Genomic DNA, 25,151 nt, shown 5'->3' with positions numbered 1-25,151 from the left:
TGTGAATTTTTTTATCTTATGGTTCATTTGAGACATTTTCTTACTATTTTTTAAGTAACTATTAATACAAAATTGTTTAAATTATAACCTTTTGTGAAAAAAATTATTTAAAAAAAATAAAAAAACTATCCCAAACAAAATCTTATACTCTTGCAAGAGCTTTCATCAATATCAATTATTGATATAAAGCTGATGATGTGATAGAACTGCCTCAAATTTATAACCGTTAAAACTTTTCCATAACATCTCAAATTTCCTCATCTTTAAAAACAAAAAGAAGAAAAAATAAACTATCAATAAACTAATACACTCTGTTTACCAAGTAACCAAAAAAAAGCCTTAATAAAATTTGCGCAAAATGACACTTACACCAGCTTTCAAATGTGTTAAAAACATAAAAACTACAGCACTTGCAATCAAGGCAACTGATTCCCTCTTTACTTGACCCATTGCATAACTTTAAAGAAGAAAAATGAGTTACAACAATACTTACAACAACCATGAGCTCCCTCTGCAAGATCAATAACAACCTCTCTATAAACAAAAGCTCTGTAAGTTTCAGCAGCTTCAACTAGATTCACAAAATTGAGGGTTGCAGAAATTACCTAGAGATGATCTAACAGTAAAGCTATAAGAAAGATAGAACTTAATATACAAGCCAAGTGTTGCCTCTCCTAAGAGAATGCAATAGTTCTATCATCTTATATCCACTTCCACCTTTGAATCTTCTATGCGGGATATCTTCTTCTCTGCTACATTATCATCTGCCACATTCGCTCTTTCATTTCGGGCCAAAAGATGGGTATACAATTTTAGAGACTCTCGGGAGAAATCTGCCAGTGATTCAAAAACATGACCGAAACCAAACTTGAAGCCATTCATGGTTGCTTCTGTTGTCTCTTGCATGCATTTCCTATGCTTTGCCTTCTCCATTTCCAGTTTCTGCCTAAACATCTCAGCCAAATTCTTCTTCCCAGATAACAACTCTACCCGATCTCGAACTTCTGGTTCAGGCTTCACATCTGATAGCTTGAGCTCCAATATTCTATTCTCATCTTTATGCAATGTGGCGATCCTTTGATCGAATTCTTTAGCAAGAGCATCAACTTTCCTATTCTGATGTTGTTCCTCCCCTTGCTTTACCAATACAACCTTCATATTGTTGATGAATCCTTTCATGGAGAGTGAGACAGCTCTATCAGGGAGCTTCATAGATGAGCTCGACCATTCTTGCAAGATCAAAAGAAGAGGAGGCGATCCTTCTCCATATGATGGCACCGAGCACCTAGTCCTAGAATACTCAGGTACAAAAAACTTAGAATGCCATCCATAAAGAGCTTCAACATAAGATCTCTGAGCAGAAACATAGTTCTTGAAGCAAAATCGCCAATTTTCAAGTTGCTCCTCCAGCTTCTTAGTCACTTGACGCTGTGAGTCACTGCAATATCTCCCATAAGAGGGGCAAGTGAAAGCTTTGATGTTAGACATAATCTGTTTTTGTTGCTCGTGTGATTGTAGCATTGATCTCCATGTCCTCATCATTCTATTCAAGAAAAAGAAATCAGAAGCACTGCTAAAGATTTAAAGCAAAGAATTTCTATGTTTCTTATCGAATGGAATTGCCTTGCTTACCCTTGCAGCAATTCAATCAGTTGTGGGTGCAACTCATCATCTCGCACTTTCTGAATTCTGATAGAAATTGTTTCTATGGTTCGCAGGGAAACCCATATTCTTGCATACAGGTCTTTCACAGAGGCCCGAGATTTATCTAATGTGTGTGAACCGGATCCCTTGGCATCTTGATTTCTAAGCTGTAGGCATTTCTTCTGATACATTTGCCTAGTCTGCTCTCCAGCCTAGAAAGAATGGAGATCGCAATTCAAGGATAAGGTTTGCATAGATCAATCCATACAAAAAATTGTATTGGAAGGAGCTTCATGCAGTGGATATAACTGCTATAGGTTATTTATAACATAGATGATCTTAATGTTTGTTTACTATGAATAATCAACATTAGTTAGTATACATGCAAGTAGCAGAAATGAAGAAACAGGAAGTTTCAAATTTGATAAAATGACTTAAGAGGAGAAAATTCTGAGCGGAGACCGGACGTAGAACGCCGTCCGGAGACCAACCAGAATGCGTCACGTCAGTGGTACCGAGCCACAGTACCGAGCAAGGAATGATGTGGCACATTCTGGTTGGTCATAGATTGACGTTCGGCGTCTGCACAGAATAATTAATCAACTTAGAGACCTCTGAAGAGTGAAGCTATAAGCATATCCCCCACATACCTTAATATTTCAGGTCATGGTTATGCAACAAACAGAAATCATCCATTGTAGCCATGCATAATAGCAAACTTGGAAGCATATTTTGCAGACATACAGTTTTTAACAACATTCGAGATGGAGTTTCTTTGCTTCTTTCAGAGTTCTCAACCAATAAACAAATTGCAGATTAAGCTTAGTAACCATTAGGGGTGTCAATTTTGGGTCACAGGTCAGGTTTGGGTCGAACTCGGAACTAATCCGGCACTATTCAGGTCAACCTGAACCCAACCCGACACGCGGACACGGCAACGCCGGTAGTGGCGGGTCGGCAGTAGCGCTGGGGGCTAGCGGCCAGAGGCAGCATAAGCCGGCGAAAGTGGATCAGCGACCGACGACAGGACGCAAGGGCGGCAGACATGCAGGTCAGTGGTCAGTGCAACGAGTAGGTCCGGGACGAAACGCTGGCCTCGAGATGCGACTCGAGGCTTTGGGACACGAGCGGGCAGCTCCAGTCAAGCGCGGTCAGCATGGGCAGGTCTAGTCAACACATGCAGTGCGGGTCATTCCGGGTCAATCTCGAGTTTCCGGGTCAACCCAAACCATAAAGCTAAACCCCAATGATGAAGAAATAAATAATTATTATTTACATATCTTCTTCCAGTTACTGCATACACACTTGTAAGGTTCTATTATTTGTAAATGCTATATGGATCCATCTCCATGGCAGAAAATATCATCACCCTCCAAATTCAGTAGTATCAAGCTATTATAGAACCTCAGGAGATTATAATACTAAGATGATACCTTCACTTCTTCATAGAGCTTCTTCTCCCACGCATACAATCTTCCTAGTGTGAGCCAATGGCTTCCTGATCCCATTCCCCCATAATCTTCAAAAATCTCACTCCTTCCTTCAGTCAGTGAAGTGTTCTTACACACGAGAGATCTTCTCGACGATGAGGACAAAGATGAGGATGACCTATGCCATGTGATAGCCTGGATAAATTTTGATGAATTATCTGCATGGTTAACCGAAGCATAAAAAATCACTACATAAAAGAAGAATTTAATACACACAGAAAAAAAAATCAAATAGCAAGAATTTATAGATAACCAAAAATTGTTGCTGAGCACGAGAAATTGTTTCATCAAATTGACCAAAAATATGCTTACAGAATCAGAATCATCACAGCATTTCCTATAATGGTTATTTGCAGTCTCCATCAATATTACTCATTTTTCATAAAAAATTACTCAAATCATAAGCATGGTTAAGCAAAGAAGCAATTTGCATAGGAATCTTTATTATATTCCTAACTGAAGGAAATAAGGAAAATAAGTAGGACCCATAGGTTATTATTATCTTAGTCAAAGAACATGACGCTCTTCAGTTAATATAAATCAGGTATAATTAGTACTAAACCAAATCCATAAAACAGTTCAGAAGAAGATGCGCTACAGCAAAGGTAAAAAGAGAAGAGTACAAGCGCTGCAAGCTCCTGAGCTGAAACAGAGAAAGCAAAGTAAAAAAGAGAAGTAGGAACAAACATTACCTGATAAAAACAATGTCCTTTTTTGACTCAGCTTACCAACCCTTTTACCACTCATAAACCCCACGGAAAGAGGTTTTAGAACACCAAGAAATGAGGAGCAATTACTAATTAGAGGCACCCCATTGGAGCAGATAACGCCCAAGAAACAATTAAAAAGGATAAATTTTGGAAATTTAAGGGGGGAAAAAACCTTTGATTTCATCATCTCGAGTATGAATGTTAACTATATCAGCTCCCAGCATTCTGGCTAACTCCTTCCCAGAATCATACGCTTTTAAGAATTCTTCTTCCACATCTTTCAGCGCATCAAGTAGCTCCATTTTATTCTCTGTTGATTCCATGACCATCAATTCCCTCTCCTTCATTTCGGCCCCTTCTCCTTCTTGACTCCCCACTATTTTCACCACCTTCTCCCCATTTTCCTTAACTTTCATTGCCACTGACATCGGCGCAACATCTTTCTTTACGTCATGCAGTTCTTCCTCCTCCTCCAGCTCAGGAATTCCTTCCCGCTCCCTCACCACCCTCAACTCCTCCTCCGAGCTCCGGTCAAGCCCTACCGTCATGACCGCCGCCGTCAATCCCTCGAACGGGTTAAAGAAATCCCACCCATAAACCTCCGTCTCCGTCTCCGAAGGAGGTGCCATCGGCATCTCTGCAAAGAAATATTCCTCCCCTTCTCTCAAATTCGAAGTTGGCGCCGAAGAGGTCGAAGAAGAAACAGAGGAACGGTATGCTAAAGCTTCGGTTTTGGGTTCGGTGGGAGTTTGCCGGAGGAAGGAAGGGTTAAACGAGGACGACGAAGGGGAGGAAGAGGGGAGGGTGATGAGAACAGGGTTGGGGGAAGAATGACGGGCCACGAAGAGGTTGATGGCGCCGGCGACAGCTCGGATGGAGTGAACGTAGCGCTCGTGCGCTTCGGCAAGAACTTTGCGGCCCTTCACGGAGGCTTTGAGGAGGCGCTTCCTCTCGCGGCAAAGGGAGACTGGCTCCTCTTTGCCGCCTCCGAGCTTGGAGGCGGTGCAGTTTCCCATATTGAAACAGCAGAACAGGGGACCTGTAAGGAAGAAAGCAGGGGAAATGACTATGAAATGGAAAATGAGTGGGTTAGAGAAGGCAGCTGGAGTAGAGAGTGAAGCTGGAGAGGGAGAAGGAGAATGAGGGTACACAAGAGAGAGCGGTGGCGTCTTGTCTGTTAGTGGAAGCCCTGGGTGAGGTAGAGGTTTTTCTCTTTTTTTCCTTAGAGGAAAGTTCCAGCCAAAGGTGGTAAGCCCTGAACCCTAATGAGAATATAATAAATTTTTTATATAACCTGTTTTATAACCTTGTAAATTTTTTTATAAAAGTGATAATAAAATTGTTAAAGAATAATATTTTTTTTTTAAATGTTGTAGAAAATAATTTTTTAATATGAGGATTTTTTAAAAATAATAAAATAATGAGCAAATAAAAATTATAATTATAATTTAAAAATAATAATACACAAGAAGCTTGATAAATAAGACATATTCGACTAACTTACAAACAACAATTAATTTTGTTGAAAAAATTATATTATTTTATTTGTAACAATATAATATATTAGAATTTTGATTATTGAAGAAATTACACAATGGTTCAATGAAAAGACTTACTTTGTTTTGTTTGTGAACTTTCCTCGTGATCAGGGGCGGAACCAAATGAAATTTTCAGGGGGGCAAAACTTATAAGGCATATATCCTGGGGGTCCAAGGGGGCAGCGCCGCCTCGTGAGGTTCAACCTAATGGGGGCAATTACCTAAAGACCATAGTATTTTAAAAATTTGGGGGGGGGGGGGGGCAATTGCCCCCCTGACCACAAGGTGGTTTTGCCTATGCTCGTGACTTAGGCTTTTTTTGCTACATATTTTGATCACAACTTTTTTATTATTTTCAAAAAATTTGTGTAATAAAAATTTATTTTAAAAAGCAAAAAGAAATTTGTCTTAAACGAAATCTTAATAAACATAAATGACATCTAAAAATAGTTCATTAATTCACCCCTAAAAAAAATAAATTATTTTAAATGAATTATACAAAACAGACATTATTTCTCTAATTAAAAATCTATAATTATTATGAAAAACTCCATGAATTTCATATATGGAGCATTGATGGAGTTCAATAGCCATTTTTGATGAAATGGCCTTTTAAGAGTCTCCATAATCTTAGCCAATACACACTCATTTATGAGATCATATGTGGGCGTAGGAGCTTATAATACAGTATAAAAATAATAAAAATATGGAATGGCTCAAATCATCAGAGTATTATTAGCTAATTAATGGAGTTCTTGTGCGGCTAAGGAGATGGAGTTGTTCAGATGTTGGGGAGCCGTTGGGTATTCTTGTCTTGGTTTAGGACTTCGGCTCGTCCTCTGGGGCCCTTTGTGTCCTTATTGTGGAACTAGTTTCTGATAAATGGCAGCGAGGTTCTGTGCTTTTAAAGTGATTGTAGTCAGGGGCGGAACCGGCTTTAACTTTGAAGGAGGACAAAAATACAACATAAAAATAATTAAATATTAAAAAAAAAAATATTATATATCTATATATTACGAAAAGTTTTTAAAAAAAATTAAGCAAGAAAAATTAAGAAAAAATGTGTAATTAAACTGTTATTAAAAGCATGAAAGAGAATATTAGAACTAAATGTAAAGAAATATATAGATATTTTAGGGCAAGTTAGGACAAAAGAATTTTTTAGGGGGGGCAAAAAAAAAATTTAAGAAGGGGCAAAAAAATTTTTTACTCTCTTATAATTTTTTTTTAAAAAATTTTTACTCCTATAAAAAAAAAATTTTACCCCTCCCCCCTAAGCTCTTCATAGTTCCGCCCCTAATTGTGGTCCCATAAGGGGATTAGGAAAAGAAAGAGAAAGAAACCTGAAGAATGAGATAAGAATCATAGAACATATCATTTTATCTTGTTTTCCTGAAAAATTAGACATATATAAAGCCTGTTTTTTTATTGCACAAACTTTTTATAAAGTATTTGTCACAAAATACAAGATCAAGCAGGGAGAATATTTTAATAGATTTATTCTCGTTGCATCTTGGAATATTCTTGATGGTAAAGAGTGATAAAATTTACATTTTAGTTTAATACGAAAATATAGCACGCAATTAGATAAAAAAAAGGTGCAGCATTCATAAGAGACACCAGAGTTTTGATATGGAAACTCCTAAATGATAGAAAAAACTACGGGATATGGCCCAGTTTAAATGAAGCCACTAATGTTTGCAGTTGATTACAAAAAGGCCCTTCTTTAGGGGAAGGTCTCAGCTTGATATAACTAATATGTATTATATAGAGTGCATTACATAGTGAGAGTCGGAAGAATCAGTATTGACATGTTCGTTTGGTCAGCATGATCGTAGTCAGCGAGTGATATAGGTTGGAAGGAATATAGTCAGGCGACGGTGGTAGGAATGATCATAGTCGGGCGTAAGAAGGATCATAGTCGGTGGTTGGAAGATGAGAGAGAACACATCATTTTAGCTTGTTTTCGTGAAAATTTAGACATATATAAAGCTCTGTTTTTTGTTTCACGAACTTTTTATAAAGTATTTGTCACAAAAGAAAAGATCACTAAAGGAGAAAATTTTAATGGATTTATTCTGAGTAGGATTGCAAATAAATCTAATCTAGCTAAGTACCATATGGTTTAGTATAGACTATATATTTACTTATTTTTCTTATTGAGTTTGATCTAAATTTGAATATGAAATGATATTTAAATTTTTTAAAAAGCTTATTTATTAGTTTTTTATAATAAGTTTGGGCAGAAATCGACTGATAATTGAGCTTAATTAATTAGTTATTTAATGTTTATAATTTAACTATCTAACATAATTATTAGCCATATAAACTATGATTAAAGATTTAAGGGTGGCCCATTTCTATGATTTAAGGATGATCAATTGCCCGCCATCGAACTACACAGTCAATACACAATAATACACACTCTATATATAGTTAATACACATTCATTTCACAATTAATATAAAATCAATACATACTCAATATACAGTCAATACACATTCAAAACACACTTAATACACAACCGATACATACGTAATACACAGTCATTGAACAAAAACACTACATAAATCATTTTTATCTTTGAATCCTAACTTTTTAAATGTAGTACACAATGAATACACATTGTGTATTGATAAAAAATAAAATTGAAAAAAATTTCTCTTATATACATACAACATATAAGTTTATAAAACATCACAAAATGAACAAAAGCATGCCTCTTTGAGACATTCAACATATAAATAATTAAAGAATATATTCAATCAAAACATATGAACCATCAATGATTATAATGATATGTTTTAATTTAACTATCATTATTAACCTAAAATTAAATTTCATGCAATTGTTACTCTAAGTCAATGATATTCATCATCATCCTCGTGTACTCATATGTCAGCTAACTGGTTGTCGCCCCATTTATAAATTCCTCATTGAAAGATTTAGACATATTTGAGAACTTGATCCCTCTAACTCTACAACAAATTTCCGCTAAAATTTTAAAATTTGGTAACCCTAAAATTCGAGGACCTTTCCAGGATTATTTTCTAAAAAAATGAGCGTCAATAAAATTGGTTGGGCCGAGTCATCTAGGGGTGTCAATTTCGGGTCACGGGTCGAACTCGGAATTGATCTGGCACTATTCGGGTTCAGGTCAACATGACCGTTTTTGCAAATGAGTCGATTTTTCGGACTCGGATCCGACCCGCTTCGGGTTTGGGTGAACCCAACCAGACCCGTTTAGGGTTTAGGGACAACGCATCAGGCGATGCAGCAGTGTCGGCGACCGGCGGGGAAGTGGTAGCGGAGCGGTGCCGGTGATGCGCGGAGCAGCGGGGCAGGCAAGGTAGCAGGGCAGCTGGCGCGGGGCAACGGGTGCGGTGCAGCAGGTCAGCGGGGCAGCTAGGTTTCCGGGTCATTCTCAGGTTCCCGGGTCAATCCGAACCCAACCCGACTTTACAAATGAGTCGGTTTTTAGGACCCAAACCCAACCTGCTTCGGATTCGGATCAACCCAAATCCGAATTTTTCGGCTCGGGTCCAATGTGGACCCCCCTAGAGTCATCAAATCACCAGCTATATATTAAAAATCTACTGTAAAATCAACTTTTGAGCTGGAAGAGCCCGGAGGTAGATGACGTTTGGTTACGGCTAAGGCCGCCGATCTCGCGGTGGCAGTTGCATCCGCCGCTTAGGCTCACTGTTTCCTTAGAGAAGAAAAGAGATGTGGGAGAATCACGCTGCGCCTACCTCTCTTTTTTCTCAGATCTGATTTCTTTCCCGGCCAGAAGGATCATACTGACATTGCAGTTGTGAAAATTTTCCAGTCCGAGCGGATCCTCCAGATGAAAATTTACTATGCCAAGAACCACCCGCTCCTTCTTCTTCCCCTTCAGTGTCGGTATGCCCTCTCTCTCTTCCCAAATTTCTGTGAGCATGAGCATGGTCCAAAACTAGTTGGCTGGGCAAGAGGTTTCATCATATGAACGCAGCCATCAAAAATGAATTTGCTATCAAAGTTATGTCGTCTGATAGATGATCTTGATCTCAGGGCCAGCTAAACAAAGTTGCTCCAAGAATCTAAGGATTCATTTGGGACACTTTTTGTGTCACTAGGATTTTTTTTGTTGGTTTCAAGATATTTTTGTATGAAAAATTTGCTATAAAATACAATAAGAAAACTGCTAATAATATTAAGCCACACATCTAATCATTACCACAGTATTATACACTAATAATATAAGAAAATCACAAAAACTAATCTCAAATTTTTTTAATTTTAATTCTTAATCATTTTTTGTCAATAACAGTTCAATGTTGCTAATAAATTTGAATTCAACCACCACTGGCCAAAGAGTATTAATCATGTTAATTTTTTTAAACTATTTGATTGAATAAAAGAGTAAATACATCGCATTACGCAACAGAGTTGAAGGTGAAATTGTGGTTGAAAATTGTTGAAAATCATAAATTAATACCTAGATTCATAAACAAATCATAAATTACCTGTTCTTACTTTCTTCACATGATTTGAAAACAGTCATCAAACATCCATGTTAGCAAACTAGTATGTTTATAGTTTTGAAATGAGAAAAATTGTTACTTTATCAGGAACCACGAAGCTGCAACGGTAATGTACACTTTACAAAAGAATTAGCAGAAAGAGTTAAGACTCCCCCTCTTACAGATAGTGTGGCCTGTGCTTGAGTAAGCTTTCATCATGGAAATGGCGGCTTAACCAGCAATCACTCTTCTTGAGATCAGAGAATGTCATCTCCTATTTCTCTTTGCTGCTTCTACTAAAGTAGCTTTAAGAAGCCTCCGAGCAATTCCCCGCAGGAATTCAGTTAAAATGGAACTAATCATCTCCATGAATGAAAGCAACAAAAAGTTGATCTTCAGCTGAGAGATTTATTGGCCCATTTGAGAACCAAAAACTAAGATCTCTGTAAGTAATACAGATCATTTGTAGTCCTTTCTGTAGTAAAAGAATTCCAACTTAATTGCACAATCAGATGAAAGAAGGGAAAAAAAAAAACAGCTACTGAAAGAAGATGGAAACTTCAACCTCGTGCATTCAAAAGCATATGAAACTACAAGACATTCATCTCATTATTATCATCATCATCTGATAGGATCCAACATCCTATTTAGCACATTTTTGAGTTATTCTTCACTCCCAAAAGAAAGAAGAAAGATACCAAGGAAAAGACTTAATCATTTCATCATACCTCTTACTCTTCAATCAGGGTTATTTATAGGCTTCCAAAACTAACTCGTCAACTAACCATTCCTCTTAGCACAAATTTTAGGGAAGATTAAATGCTAACCTCTCATAGTAATTAATCAAAAATCTATTGAACTAATGACTACAGGGTTTACATCATTACTCCCACTCTTACAAGAAACCTTGCCCTCAAGGTTGGACTTCAAAGACAATCCAATGGACATGATGACCATGCATTTAACTACAACAAACCTTGCCCTCGAAAGAGTTTTCGCCCTGAACCCTAAACAAATAGTCCCCTAATAGGTATGGTGTATTGGTAAAATATACCATACAAGTCGGTGTTGACCACACAAAGGGTATATGTGCAAAAGTATGGTGTATTGGTAAAATATACCATACAAGTCGGCGTTGACCACACAAAGGGTATATGTGCAAAAGTGCATGGAACCAATTTAGTTTGTTGGCATGTATGTACGCTCAGTCTTCAAACTCATTGAGAAAGGGTGATTGAGTTCGGTCTTCAAACATATGAGCTATGTATAAACTCGACCAACCAACGTGCTGAACTCAGAAAGGATCCAGACTTGGCTGCTAGAGTGTGGTGAATCACAGAAACAATGAATTGCATGTGTATGAGCTGGGAAATGTGGCTTCCCCAACTCAACCCTTGGATGAGGAATAATGTTTCAAGTTTGGCCTTTGGGCGTGTGAGCCTAGTGTCCAAGTTCGGTCCTTCAGTGTGTTGAACTTAGGTAGAATCCTAGGCTCGACAATAAGAAATTGATGAATCAAGAAAGACTCAATGTTCAGGCATGTGAGTTGGAAAATGTGGCTTCGCTAACTTGACCATTGGATGAGGAAGAAGATCCCAAATTTGGCCTTTGGGCGTGTGAGCCTTATGTGTAGGCTTAACCCTCCAACATACTAAATTTGGGAAGAATCCTGACTCGGCTACAAGAGCGTGATGAATAAGGAAATACTCAATCCTCAAGTGTGTGAGTTGGGAAATGTGACTTCACCAATTTGACCCTTGGATGAGTAAAGGGACACTGAGTTCAGCCTTTAGGTGTGTATGCCTTGTGTGTAGGCTCGGCCCTCCGACATGCTGAATTAAGAAAAGTCCTAACTTGGCCAATAAGGCATGATGAGCTAGGAAAACAAACTCAATACTTAGGTGTATGAGTTGGGAAATGTGGCTTCACCAACTAACCACCTTCAGATAAATGAGTGAAAGTTGTATTGAGTTTAGCCTTTAAGCATGTGAGTCATGTGTGTAGACTCGGCCCTCTGGTGTGGTAAACTCGAACAAAATGTTGTTCATTAGCTCTCTGGTGTGTTGAGCTTTGTGTCAGCCCGGTTTTTGAATCTCAAAATAGGAAAGAACAACCAAGCCGATCCGGCGAGCATGATGGACTGGAAGAAAGAAGCCTCAGTGAAGGTTGAATTGGCATTTGCCTCATTTTTAATAGGCCATTTTGTCTCCCAGAATTTGATAGAATCAAGAAGGATCCTACTTTATTCAATAATTGTTTTTCTAACCATTTTATCTAGATATAATGTACAGCTCTTTTACTACTTTTCAAATGTGAGTTATTATTTATCCATTTGACATATTGGTAAGCCAATTTTGTGACTGTTAAATAACAATTCTGTCTGTTTATGTTGTCTAAAATTTGTTTGTTTTTTTTTGGCATTATTTCGATCATTAGTATGTTATGCTGATTATCCTGCATGGTCGTATAGTTAAAAGAGAAAATATGGCTGGTACTGTCAATTTTAAACCTTTTAGTATACCATCTAATCAATATTTACAAGTATTAATATTTTAATTAAATTCAACCTAATTAGCGGTTTACAGTATAATTACAAAAAAAAACCTTATTAATTTTTGAGAAATCACTTACTTTTTATCATCACACGGAAGATAAGTATAAAAGTGGAATTAAGAATAGGCCAAATTCGGCAATAGTTAATTAGTTAGCATTCATGATATTTTTAATAGTTTTGTTTGATAGCCATATAATTTATATTGAATTTATTTTTGCATTATTTATGATGGCATTCTATTTAAAGCTCAATCTAAAAAAAAAAAAAAATCATTCTCCCTAAAAAACTATTACAAGCAACATTTTTAACAATAGATTTTTAATGCATATTACCAAAATGAACATCTAATCTTTTTTTATTACCAAATCAAACCTTGAACGCTAACAAACTTATCAATTATAAAAGCTCTCAATTCGACACCTTCCTTTTATTATAACAATATATTTTATGTTTCATTCGAAGAAACAATTCATACCTCCCAATGAAATATTACAAGCCTCACTTCTTAAAAAAAGAATGTCAAATATATGATCACAATGGACATTCTTTATTTGCAACATTTAAAAATTCAAATGGCCATCTATTTATTTATTTTTATTTACAAATTAAACCATGAACACTTTTAATGCTTACAAATTAAACCAAACTTTTAATGCTTGCATTTGAAGATTCTTACAGGCTCTGGGCTTTTGTTGCCAAGTTTCTGGATGCTGATTTTGTTGAGAAGGAGAGATGGAGATGTGTGGCTCTTAACCAGAAAATGATTGAATTGTAGACTGAGGAATGACCAAGAATCCATTATTTTACTGCTCCACCTTTTCAAACTTTGCAGATGGGGGACAATATGGGAGCATTCAAATTTCCTATTCATTCATTCTTTATAAATGATGTGCAATGTTGCAGAAGTCAATTGAATGGTTTAAAGTTCAATATTTTTTTGAAATCATTAAAGATGGTAGCTGAGAGTAGTAACAAATGTCAAACAATTTATGTCATGCAATCGTTTCATATATTTTACTTCATTATTGTAGTTTCTTGGACCGAGTATTTTTTTATTAGAAAGTTGTTTTAAGAAGCAGTAAGAAAGTTGTCACGAATGAAACCTAAGTCACTCAAAGTAGCCAAAGCTGACACATTGCTCGACTTGGTTCACCAAGGCTACTCGCCCAACTCGGCAAATCTCAATGATGTCGCAAGGAGCATCATATGGATTCAGCCCTTACAAACCAATATGTAATTTCCACATTTTATTCTCTACAAACTAGTTAAGTTTATTCATTTTATAATAAGCTATGATATGTAACTCATATAGGGGCTGTTTGGTAGCACTCATGATTTGATTTAAGTAGGATTTTGTAAATCCTCTAAATCTGGATTTCGGAAATCCCAAGGGGCCTAAATCCTGAAAACTGTTTGATAATATTAATGATAAATCCTATTAAATCTCATGTGGCTGTTTGGCTACAGAGCATATTTAATCGGCGGACTCTTCCCTCTCGTGCTCATAGAATCTTAAATCCGGCAACAAATAGAATTTAAGAAATATGGAATTTAGCACGAAAAAGGGGGTATTTTCCTTCTACGGCATCTTTCATTTGCCATGAGATTTGGTTTTGCATTTTTGGCCATTTGACGGATTTCGCTCAAATCCGGCCCAAACATGGCCTAAATCCTGCTATCAAACAGCCCCATAGTGTTTTCTGTAGCAAAGTACCTCTACCTGAGCTTATAAATAAATAGGGTGTCAAACCATGAATCTGGGACAAACAATCATTTGCCTTAGTCTTATACTTCCAGGCAATCTAGTGAAATTTCAAAACTTTTCATTCTAGACTCTCTATCTTTCATCTCTTATCTCTTGTTTCTTAATCATTCTTGTCTATAAGATTATGGTGTTACTTGCAAACAAATGTGATCCAACACTTGATATTATAGTTATACTTTTTCTCAAGAAACAATACTTACGATGGGCACCAATTACATACTTCATAATAACTCTTTCATTCATGCTTAGTTTGGGATAACTTTCTTACTATTTTCTAAAATAGCTTTCTAGTACAAATTTTTTTTCTTTCAAATTATCACAAATGAAGCCTCAATCTCTCACTCACTCTCACTTTCTTAAAAAATCAAAGAAAATGAGGAAAAGGGGAGAGGATGTATTGGCAGCAATGTAAATGTGGCATTAACTCCAACAGCAACTTTGAGAGGTATCTATAGCCCAGGTCAATCTTCCCAGCTTACAATAACTATCCTCTACAATTATAGAAAGCTTTCTATAGTAGTCAAACTTGTATTGAGATTTTCAAGTGATAGACCATACTAATGTTAAACTATATGAAAGCCTTATATTTAGTGCCACATTCGATTGATAAAAAGTACATTCACAAAGAAATACATTCATTGCCAAAAAAAGTTTAAGCTTTTTGGGTTAAAATTGGGTACCACTAAAGCATTTGTCCCAGCCCCATGTACCTATTAGGCTCATTCTCCTTAACAAGAGTACTATAGTTTATGATTTTTTTTTATAATTAATTAATTATTTACTATACTACTACTCTACTATACTATATATTATAATATACTACTACTACTACTATACTATATATACTACTATACTACTATACTATACTACTATACTACTATACAATACTATTATACTATACTACTACTATACTACTACTATACTACTATACTATAATACTACTACTATACTATAATACTACTACTACTACTATACTACTACTATACTATACTATACTACTACTATACTACTACTATATTATATTATATTATATACTAAAATACTACTATACTATACTATACTACTACTACTACTACTATATGGCGCGAGCAAAAATCCGGGGGATGGGGGACCCGAGGACCTCCGCCGTCGAGACGAAAAACAAACGCTCATAATAAGAACGAACAAAGAAAGAAGACAAACAAACTCTTACATTTCAAATCTAAAACAGACTTAGAAATTAAAAAAAAACAAAACTTACAACACATTAAAATTAAACGACTTACAAACTTGAATCTAAAAACAACACACCCTAAACTTGCTTCACTTAGAGACGAAGGATACAGATGGGGTGGTCACTTGCGGAGAGACGAAGGAGGTTAGAAGCCAAGAAGAATGGTGGAAAGAGCTCGCATGATTTCCAAAGGAGGTGGAAGAAGAAGGTGGACAAAGCTCGCAAGCTTCTCCAAAAAAATCCGCATATTTCTTTTCAACAATTCATATTTCACTCTCTTAAAATAATACATAACCCCTCATATTTATAGGTATGAAAGGGGAATACAAACAGACACTTAAATAAATTTCCACAAGAACCCAAACATCACAAGCCATGGAAAAGTCCCCTTGCTTTTTAAGGCAAAATAGCCCAGCCAGGGAATCGAGGAAGCATCCACGGGAACCCAAGAGGCCGAACGGACCGAGGCGCCAAAATCCACCGGAAGGCCCCCAGTTCGAAAAACCAGCAGCCACCGTGAGAACCAAGGGGCCATGCACGAAAAACAGCAGCCAACCGTGGAAGCCAAGGAGCCACGACATGGGAAAACAAACCATCTTGGAATTCCAAAAGCCATTTTGGAATTCCAAGAGACAAACTTTAATTAAGACTTAAAAACAATAAAAATTACATTTAATTAAAAGATAACTATGAACTAAAACTTAGCTAATAATGAGCTAAGCCTTAGTTCAATAAATGAACTAAAGATCAGCTCATAAATGAGCTAAATTCTAGCTCAAAATTGATTGAGCTTGTAAACTCAAGGGAAGCCAAAATCAACTTTTTTTGGGTATGAGTTGAACCCCCCCCCCCCATTTGCCTACATCAGACTCCCCTTCTTGAGAACTCATCTCCCGATGAGTTAGCTTTTGGTTCTCTTGAGGAGGTGAAGACGGTGCATCCATCTCTTTGATCTTTTCTTCAAATTTCTTTAAAATTTCTTCCCGCTCTTTCTAGAATTGCCTTTGTAGATATCTCTTCAACTTCTCGAATTTTTGATCACATAAGAACATGTGATATTGAAGCTTGTATAAATGGTCTTGAAGCGGATCTGTTGAATCACCTTCTGTAGGAATCCATCTCTCCAACGGAAGAGGGACATCAGGATTATCATGATCGTTTTCCTCCATGAATGAAGCCATTTTTTTGTTATTTTCCATTTTTTTAAATGACTCAAAAAAGGACTCCAAAATCTCAACCTAGACTTAGACTCAAATTACTTTTAAACTTAAGACTCACAATAAGACTCGACTTGACAAACTTAAACAAAACTTGTCAAACTAAAACAAAACTTGACAACCAAATCATAAGAGTTCCTAACTTGCTCTAATACCAAAATGATGCGAGCAAAAATCCGGGGGATGGGAGACCCGAGGACCTCCGCCGGCCAGACGAAAAACAAACACTCGTAATAAGAACGAACAAAGAAAGAAGACGAACAAACTCTTCCATTTCAAATCTAAAACAGACTTAGAAATTAAAAAAATAAAACTTACAACACAGATTAAAATTAAACGACTTACAAACTTGAATCTAAAAACAAGACACACTAAACTTGCTTCACTTAGAGACGAAGGATACAGATGGGGTGGTCACTTGCGGAGAGACGAAAGAGGTTAGAAGCTAAGAAGAATGGTGGAAAGAGCTCGCAAGATTTCTAAAGGAGCTGGAAAAAGAAGGGTGGACAAAGCTCGCAAGCTTCTCCAAGAAAATCCGCATATTTCTTTTCAAAAAAACGAAGGATACAGATGGGGTGGTCACTTGCGGAGAGACGAAAGAGGTTAGAAGCTAAGAAGAATGGTGGAAAGAGCTCGCAAGATTTCTAAAGGAGCTGGAAAAAGAAGGGTGGACAAAGCTCGCAAGCTTCTCCAAGAAAATCTGCATATTTCTTTTCAAAAATTCATATTTCACTCTCTTAAAACAATACATAACCCCACATATTTATAAGTATGAAAGGGGAATACAAACAGACACTTAAATAAATTTCCACAAGAACCCAAACATCGCAAGCCATGGAAAAGCCCCCTTGCTTTTCACGGCAAAAGAGCCCAGCCAGGGAACCGAGCAAGCAGCCACGGGAACCCAAGAGGCCGCACGGACCGAGGCGCCAAAAGCCACGGGAAGGCCCCCGGTTCGGAAAACCAGCAGCCACCTTGAGAACCAAGGGGCCATGCACGGAAAACAACAGCCAACCGTGGAAGCCAAGGAGCCACGGCATGGGAAAACAAACCATCTTGGAATTCCAAAAGCCATTTTGGAATTCCAAGAGACAAACTTTAATTAAGGCATAAAAACAATAAAAATTACATTTAATTAAAAGATAACTATGAACTAAAACTTAGCTAATAATGAGCTAACCCTTAGTTCAATAAATAAACTAAAGACCAGCTCATAAATGAGCTAAATTTCAGCTCAAATTTGATTGAGCTTGTAAACTCAAGGGAAGCCAAAATCAACTTATTTTGGGTATGAGTTGACCCCCCCTTTGTCTACATCACTATACTACTATACTACTACTACTACTATACTATACTACAACTATACTACTACTACTACTACTATATTACTATCTTATACTACTATACTACTACTACTATACTACTATTATATACTATACTACTACTACTACTACTATAATATACCACTATACTACTGCAATATACTACAACTATACTACTATATACTACTACTACTATACTATACAACTATACTACTATTATATTACACTACTACTACTATACTACTACTATATTATATACTATACTACTATACTACTACTACTATACTACTATATACTATACTATACGATATACTATACTACTATACTACAACTACTATACTACTATATACTATACTACTACTACTATACTACTATACTACTATACTACTATTTTACTATATACTATACTACTACTACCATACTACTATACTATACTTCTACTACTATATACTATACTACTACTACTATACTACTATATTACTATACTACTACTGCTATACTATACTATTATACTATACTATAATATACTACTACTATACTATATTACTATACTATACTACTATACTACTACTATACTACACTACTACTATATACTATACTACTACTATATACTACTACTACTACTATTATACTATACTACTACACTATACTATATTACTATTACTACTATACTACTATACTATATATATTACTATACTATATTACTACTACTACTACTATATACTACTATACTATTGATGTAGGACTACATGCAAAATCAGAAACATGCACAAAATAGTTTAAGAACAATTTTAGATTTTCGTTATTCGTGATTAAAATAACAAAGTAAAACTCATAATGGTCAATTCCGTTTAGGCTAAGCTACGCAAGAGACTAAACAAAATCAAAGCACATCGAAAAATTAAAACATTGCATGTGGAGTAGTTTCCAACTTAACCAAGACATAACAATGAGATCTAAGAGCAAAGAAGTAACAAACCTACGATTACTAGTGGATGACGATTAGTAGACACAATCTCTTGCTTGAACAAACTCTCAACAAAGTAAGTTGAATTTGAAAGTAAGTGAATCAAGGAAGAATATCACCTTCCGGAGAGACGTCGTGATTCACCACGTACCTTTCGTTAGTCCTCTTCAACAATTACTACGGGAGGAAGAAATTTCTAGGGATCCGTCAATGATTGGAATCGCGCAGACGTCGGAAATTGGAGAAGAGACACGACGCCTTGGCCGTCGGATGCAAAATCGGAATCAAACGCCGAATCGACCATGCATTAATATCATGTAAAGAGAGAATGAACTAGAGAGGGAGGGAGATAGATGACAGTGCGAGGGAGGAAGAAGCTAGGGTTAGGGGAGAACTAGATGGGATGAAGAAAAATGTTATAATCTCCATATCAAAACTATTCTCAGATTTTTAGTAGAAGTTGAGAAGTTGAGGGAAAAATTTGAAATTTGAATTTCAAATACATGTAATTAGGGGCCTTAATGTAGCATTAAAGAAGGGGGACCACCAAGGGGGGCCGGCGGCATAGTGAAGGGGGAGGGGTTTTGGGGAGAGTGTAATGGGTTTCCTAATTCGCTCCGACAAATTAATGAAGAAAAATTTCAAATCCGTTTCAATTCAAATTTGAAATTGAAACCTCATTGAAACTTTCCTAATTTGGCACCGACAAATTTGGAAACTTTCACTCATCAAAATTTTAAAATTTCAAATTTGAAAATACATGAGGTGGCGGCAAAGGAGCCGGCAATTAACGGGGAAATGGGGTGGTGGTGGAAGGGGAGGCCGAGATTAGGGAGATGGCCGGCGGTTAAAGGGGCGGCCGGCGGGATGATGGGGAGGGGATGGTTTTGGGGAGGTTGAGTTTGGGTGGGTGAAATTAGGAGGTGGCGGTTAGTGGTGGGGAATGACCGGTGGTGGGCGTTGGGTAGATGGGAAAGAAGGGAAGATAAACTAAGAGCCACCGGTGGTGACTATTGGGTACTACGGGTGGCCTCTCCTAGGCTCCACCAATCTTTCAAACTCTCTCTCAAGCTCTCACACAAAAGCTTCAAGAAGATCAAATACAGAAAAAATTTTCAATATCATTCATTAGCTTCAAAAGTACAAGATGAAGGCTTTAAATAGCCTATTACAATGACTTAAAGCAAAAGGACTCAAATACCCTCAAGGGGCTACATGACTCAATCCCTCAAGCAAGGGTAAAAAGGAAAAAATGCTGAAATAAATTACATCCATAAGAAAATAAAATACACCAATAAGAAAATAACAATACTAAAATCAAAAGTACATCGGATAAATCGTGGCCGTAGATCCATGGCCATATCGACGGTAGACTTTCCAACTGATGTCCCCATCAAAGCCCTAATTTAGAACTCTCACAAACTCTTGAGAAAATAAGAATTAGGGTTTAGAAAATCATTATTAAGCTTTTCTAAACATTCCCTTTTTAAAATTTTAAGCCATTCATTCATTATGAGCTAGAAATAAGATCCCTGCATAGGCAAAGTAGGAAAAGAGGAATAGAAAGTTCCAGCATCTCCATAACAGGCATTGGCTCACCTCATATAATACTATATCAATGCTAGAAAATAATATCTAATTATATTAAGTTATTAACTACTTAAATTAGATCAGAATCCACAATAAACTAAATTATAATTAAAGCATTAGGGAATCCTAAACAAAAAACCTAGCAAGTTATCATGCTGGATAACAAAACTAGGAAGAAAAAAAAAAAGACAACGCATTTCATACAAAAAAAAGAAGAAAAAGAAAAGATGATTTGTAACTTAAGTATAACCTTTTTTGCTCGGCTGCAGTATGCTTTGCCTCTAGCAGCTGACCAGGATCTTCTTCTTGAGATGACCAAGACGGACTCCTTGGTTTTGGCCTAGCTTTGCTTGACAACCACTCATGAAATTGCTGTTCAAATATTATTACAAGTTAATATGCAGCATGCCAGCATGTACTTTGAAATGGTTTTGTGCAAGAGCATGTAGAAAGCAGAAGAATAGAAAAACACCGGAAGCCGAGAAGAAGAAGTGGGATGCGGAGAAGAAGATACCCGAGGAAGAGAAGATGACGCCAAGCAAGCAGGCCGCAGGCGACACGATTAATCGAATAGGGTTTTTTTTTCACGTCGTTACTTTGAATACCTCCGCTCGCACTCAGATGGCATCTCAGCCGTCCGTTTCCCTTTTTAGCGAACAGGCCGGTTAAAGCAAACCGGAACCGGTTCGCCGGTCGGACCGCCGGTTCGAGCGGTCCGCAGCCGGCTTTCTGCGAACACGGTTCTATACCGAACCGAAACCGGCCGGCCGGCCGGTTCCCGGTTCAACCGGTTGAACCGGCCGGTCCGGTCAGGTTTTAAAAGCCTTGGTCCCCATCAACTATAATATACTACCATACTACTACTATATACTACTACTACTACTACTATTACTACTACTATATACAACTATACTACTATACTATACTACTACAATACTACTACAACTATACTACTACTATATTATACTACTACTATATACTATACTACTACTATATACTACTACTATATACTACTATACTACTACTACTACGCACACAAATCAATCCTTACACATTTTATAAGAAAGAACAAGGATATAAATCATCAATTGAAAGTATAATTTTCATGACAATACAAGGAGAATTATACTCCCGAAGTTATCATTGAGACTTGTAGAAAGCTTAAAGAATCTACATCCAACAATATGCATAAGAATTGAAAGCAAACTTGAAATTTTTCATTCAATTGTTCAATCATCCAACGAAGCATATATACACCATTAGCCCTACTTATAGCCCAAGAAAATCCAAAATAAGTAAATTATATGAATATTCTTAGATCTAACATAATATTACAAGTTTCAATCCCAAAAACTTGAATTCCAGCAAGATCATTAAATTCCTACCTTAGTTTCAACAAAATAATGACTTTCCAATTTAAAAAATATATTTCTAGTAATATTGGATTTTCTACTAAAATACAAAAAGAAAATCAATCAGTGAACGAAGCTACAACACCGAATAAGCATATAAGACAAATCGAGAATTGCTTTAGTTCCGATTACGGGAATAGAAGAAATTCTAGCAGCCGGCATTGCTACAGTGACTTGCATCCAAGTTAAAATAATTTATGGAAACATTAATAATTTATGTAAACAATAAACCGTGAAGTTCCAAATTAGTTGATGGACAACTCAGAAGATCAATTGTGTGCTAAAATAGGAAATCAGATACCAAGAGTTTAATTGAAATAACTTGTAGTAGTAAGCCAAAGTTAATAAGGTAATCATTCTGTCGGATAAAACCTGATACGAGAATTTGGGTGCAAGCAACTATTTTTTGGTGAACAAATCCATGAATAATTTTATATCACACACTGATAAATTAATACTCTAATTTCTTTGACAGCTCATGACAGCAATATAAAAAAAATTGAAACTATTAAAGCACAGATAATGCTACTTATCAAACAAAATAAACATAATTTGAGCAAAAAATAGTTTGGGCGGCAGTGAATTGTAAACAAAACAACTCTCTTACTATCAATTCATGCTCCCATGTGTAGGTGTGACTTTTCTTTTATGCTTTTCCAATGTTCTAGATAGTAGACATGCTCACTTAATATATCAATGAACAAGATTATTGCCCTATAACAATTAAAAATCATAATGATAATATATTTGGCAATTGTAAAATTGCAAATCATAACCATTTCAATTTATAGTTTGTAATGGAGCAGGAAAGAAGAAAATAAGCTGGAAGGTAACCCCATTGCATATCAGTATGACAATAGCAGTAATTTGTAATAGAATAAAAAAAGAGTATAACTCTTCTGGGCGACTGCGAAAAATTGTTCATTATGTAGGAAAACCACGTCACGCACTGTTTCCCTAACCTGTTGGACAAAATGATTAGTCATTGTTAACCACTGAAACAAATAAAATGATTTGAACATTAAAGATCGCATCAATTTATTGAGAATTGATAGATTGTGTTTTTAATACCAATTCCATGACAAGATAGATGACCAAGAAGAATATAGATGAGGCGTTTTCAACAGGAAATCATCCATATGCTACCTAGCTCTTCAAGTTCTTATAATGAGCCATTCGTGGGGCCACAGCCTAGTTTAATGTAACATGTGATTAACACAATTAACGATGAAGAAAAGTGATTCAGATTTCAGCATGAATAAATAAGGGCCAATGAATTCTTAGATTCACAAAATTTTATCAACAAGCTGTAAAGCCTTCCAAAGAAAAGATACACATCATACACCATAGCTTAACTTTGATAATACAATAACATCAACATCAAGCCTTTGCCCCACTTCACTATGATAATAATAATAGTAATATAGTTAAAGGCTACAACGCATCACCAGGGCATGATCATCCGGACATCAATGATAGAAATGCCATAAAAGATTGCATGAAAAATAATCATACCTGAAATGAGATGCCATAAAAGATGCATGAAAAATAATCATACCTGAAATTCTTTTATGAGATCCATAGTAATCATATCTATCATAGCCAAATGGCCCTTTCGACCTCCAACAAGCATATATCGGCCACTCAATGTATAATCCAATATGTACAGACCTAAATCTGCAAGTTTATTTCAAAAGAAATGAGAACTAAAACAGAAAAAAATATATATATAAAGAAAGAAATTTAGGAACGTGACCAATCCACTGCATTTTATTTTCAGAATTTGGATCGTCAACCATGATCTCAGTTGCTTGAAGAATCATTTCCATTGAAGCAAGAAAAGCCATAGGGAACGTAGCCAATCAATGATATTGCTAACAAAATAATACTTGCAATTAAGGTGTCCTTCGGTATCACTTTTAATTTTGTCAATTTACTATTGGAATTATTTTTTTTTCTCCGAAATTCCTTTGGAGACAGGAAACAAAGACATTTGCTACAGCATTTGTTTGTTGTTGCCAGTTATTCAAAACAGAAAAGAAAGCAGAAAACAGGTTTAGGGTGCTCTAACAATTTCAAAAACATATCATAATGAGGGCAAATTATTACGTCCGGTCACCTGACCTATAAATAGGTTCGGACATCCAATAAAAACTAGCCATGTGGACTGCGCTTTGACTGCACTTTAGGTGCGCTTTGACTGCGCTTTTTGAGTCAAAGCGGAGTCCACGTGGCAAATTTTTAGTGGATGTCCAGACCTAAAAATAGGTCTGGTGACCGAACCTAATAATTTGCCCATAATGAGGGACTAAAAAAAAGTAGAGAATACATAAAGAAAAGAAATAAGGAAAAAATATTGAAGAAAAGTAAATCCATGTTATTGGCAACAAAATAATACACGCAACTATGGCGTTCTTTGGTATCGCTTCTAATTTCTATAATTTGGTTGTGAAATTTTATTGTGTTTAATCAAAGTTTTGAAATCATCATAAACAAAGGTATGTTCGCTACAGCATTTATTTATATTTCAATTTGTTCAAAACAGAAACAAAGACCAAAGCAAGTTGCTAGTTTAAAATATTCCAAAATTATGGAAACATATTAGAAAGAGGAAAGAAAAGAGAAAATAAAAAATAAATTGATTAACACGTTCTACTCCACTTAAATACAAATAAAATTATGGAAAGTTTATGCAAACCCTAAGAGATAAGCAAAAGTAGGTTTTAGTTTCTACCTTTCAAGACCATATCGAATGGTTTCCTTGAACCAATAATATCTACTTCTTGAAGGATAGTTTCTTGCTTGATCCTCCATGTCTTTTCTAGACATTCAGCCTCCAAATAGCCGTGCTCGATAGGTAAAAGCCACTATAAAATGTTTAAGATAGTTATTATAAATATAAACTGTTATGACCACTTTCTAGGAATAAAGATAGTACTTTTACAGAAGAAGATACTAACGAAATGTGAAAACTGAATTGCAGAACCCTGTTTCAATTTCTTATCATATAATCTTCCATTAGACGTATTGGGATTCAATTCATCATCAAAGCTCTCCCACCAATCTCAGCCTAAAGTGTAGTTTGATTCTTCACAAGTATGGCACCTACAATTCATTCATATTGGAATCGGGCAAATTTTTCGTACAGCTCACTGAGAAGTTATTCAAGTTCAAAAAAGTGTTCAGTTACAATTTAGGTTCGAGAAATCTAAATTTTTTTATTT

The 25,151-nt window shown here is 36.1% G+C and overlaps 2 protein-coding genes across 10 annotated transcripts in view; both read right to left on the bottom strand.

Moving 5' to 3' along the window:
- Positions 1–417: 417 nt before the first annotated feature.
- Positions 418–5,010, bottom strand: LOC110096805 (nitrate regulatory gene2 protein). The gene is made up of 4 exons (XM_020822904.2): positions 4,017–5,010; positions 3,078–3,292; positions 1,633–1,856; positions 418–1,543 (listed from the first exon to the last, which is right to left on the bottom strand). The coding sequence occupies exons 1-4, from the start codon at positions 4,858–4,860 to the stop codon at positions 697–699; spliced, it is 2,130 nt and encodes a 709-aa protein (XP_020678563.1). The 5' UTR covers positions 4,861–5,010; the 3' UTR covers positions 418–696.
- Positions 5,011–9,828: 4,818 nt separating this feature from the next.
- The window catches only part of LOC110096812 (pentatricopeptide repeat-containing protein At1g20230), a 28,309-nt gene continuing 12,986 nt past the window's right edge, over positions 9,829–25,151 (bottom strand). For 5 of the 9 annotated variants that reach the window (XM_028701323.1, XM_028701320.1, XM_020822918.2 and 2 more), the window contains 5 exons: positions 24,662–24,794; positions 23,486–23,604; positions 22,999–23,118; positions 22,535–22,889; positions 9,829–10,362 (listed from right to left, as the gene is read on the bottom strand). The gene's annotated coding sequence lies outside the window, so the exon portion shown is untranslated. The remainder of the gene's footprint in view (positions 10,363–22,534; positions 22,890–22,998; positions 23,119–23,485; positions 23,605–24,661; positions 24,795–25,151) is intronic. The other 4 variants (XM_020822917.2, XM_028701322.1, XM_028701325.1 and 1 more) reach the window with 4 other exon arrangements.

Source organism: Dendrobium catenatum, unplaced genomic scaffold (assembly GCF_001605985.2).
Source record: "Dendrobium catenatum unplaced genomic scaffold, ASM160598v2 fragScaff_scaffold_1676, whole genome shotgun sequence".
Classification (NCBI taxonomy): domain Eukaryota; kingdom Viridiplantae; phylum Streptophyta; class Magnoliopsida; order Asparagales; family Orchidaceae; genus Dendrobium; species Dendrobium catenatum.
This window is presented reverse-complemented; position numbering and strand designations above follow the sequence as displayed.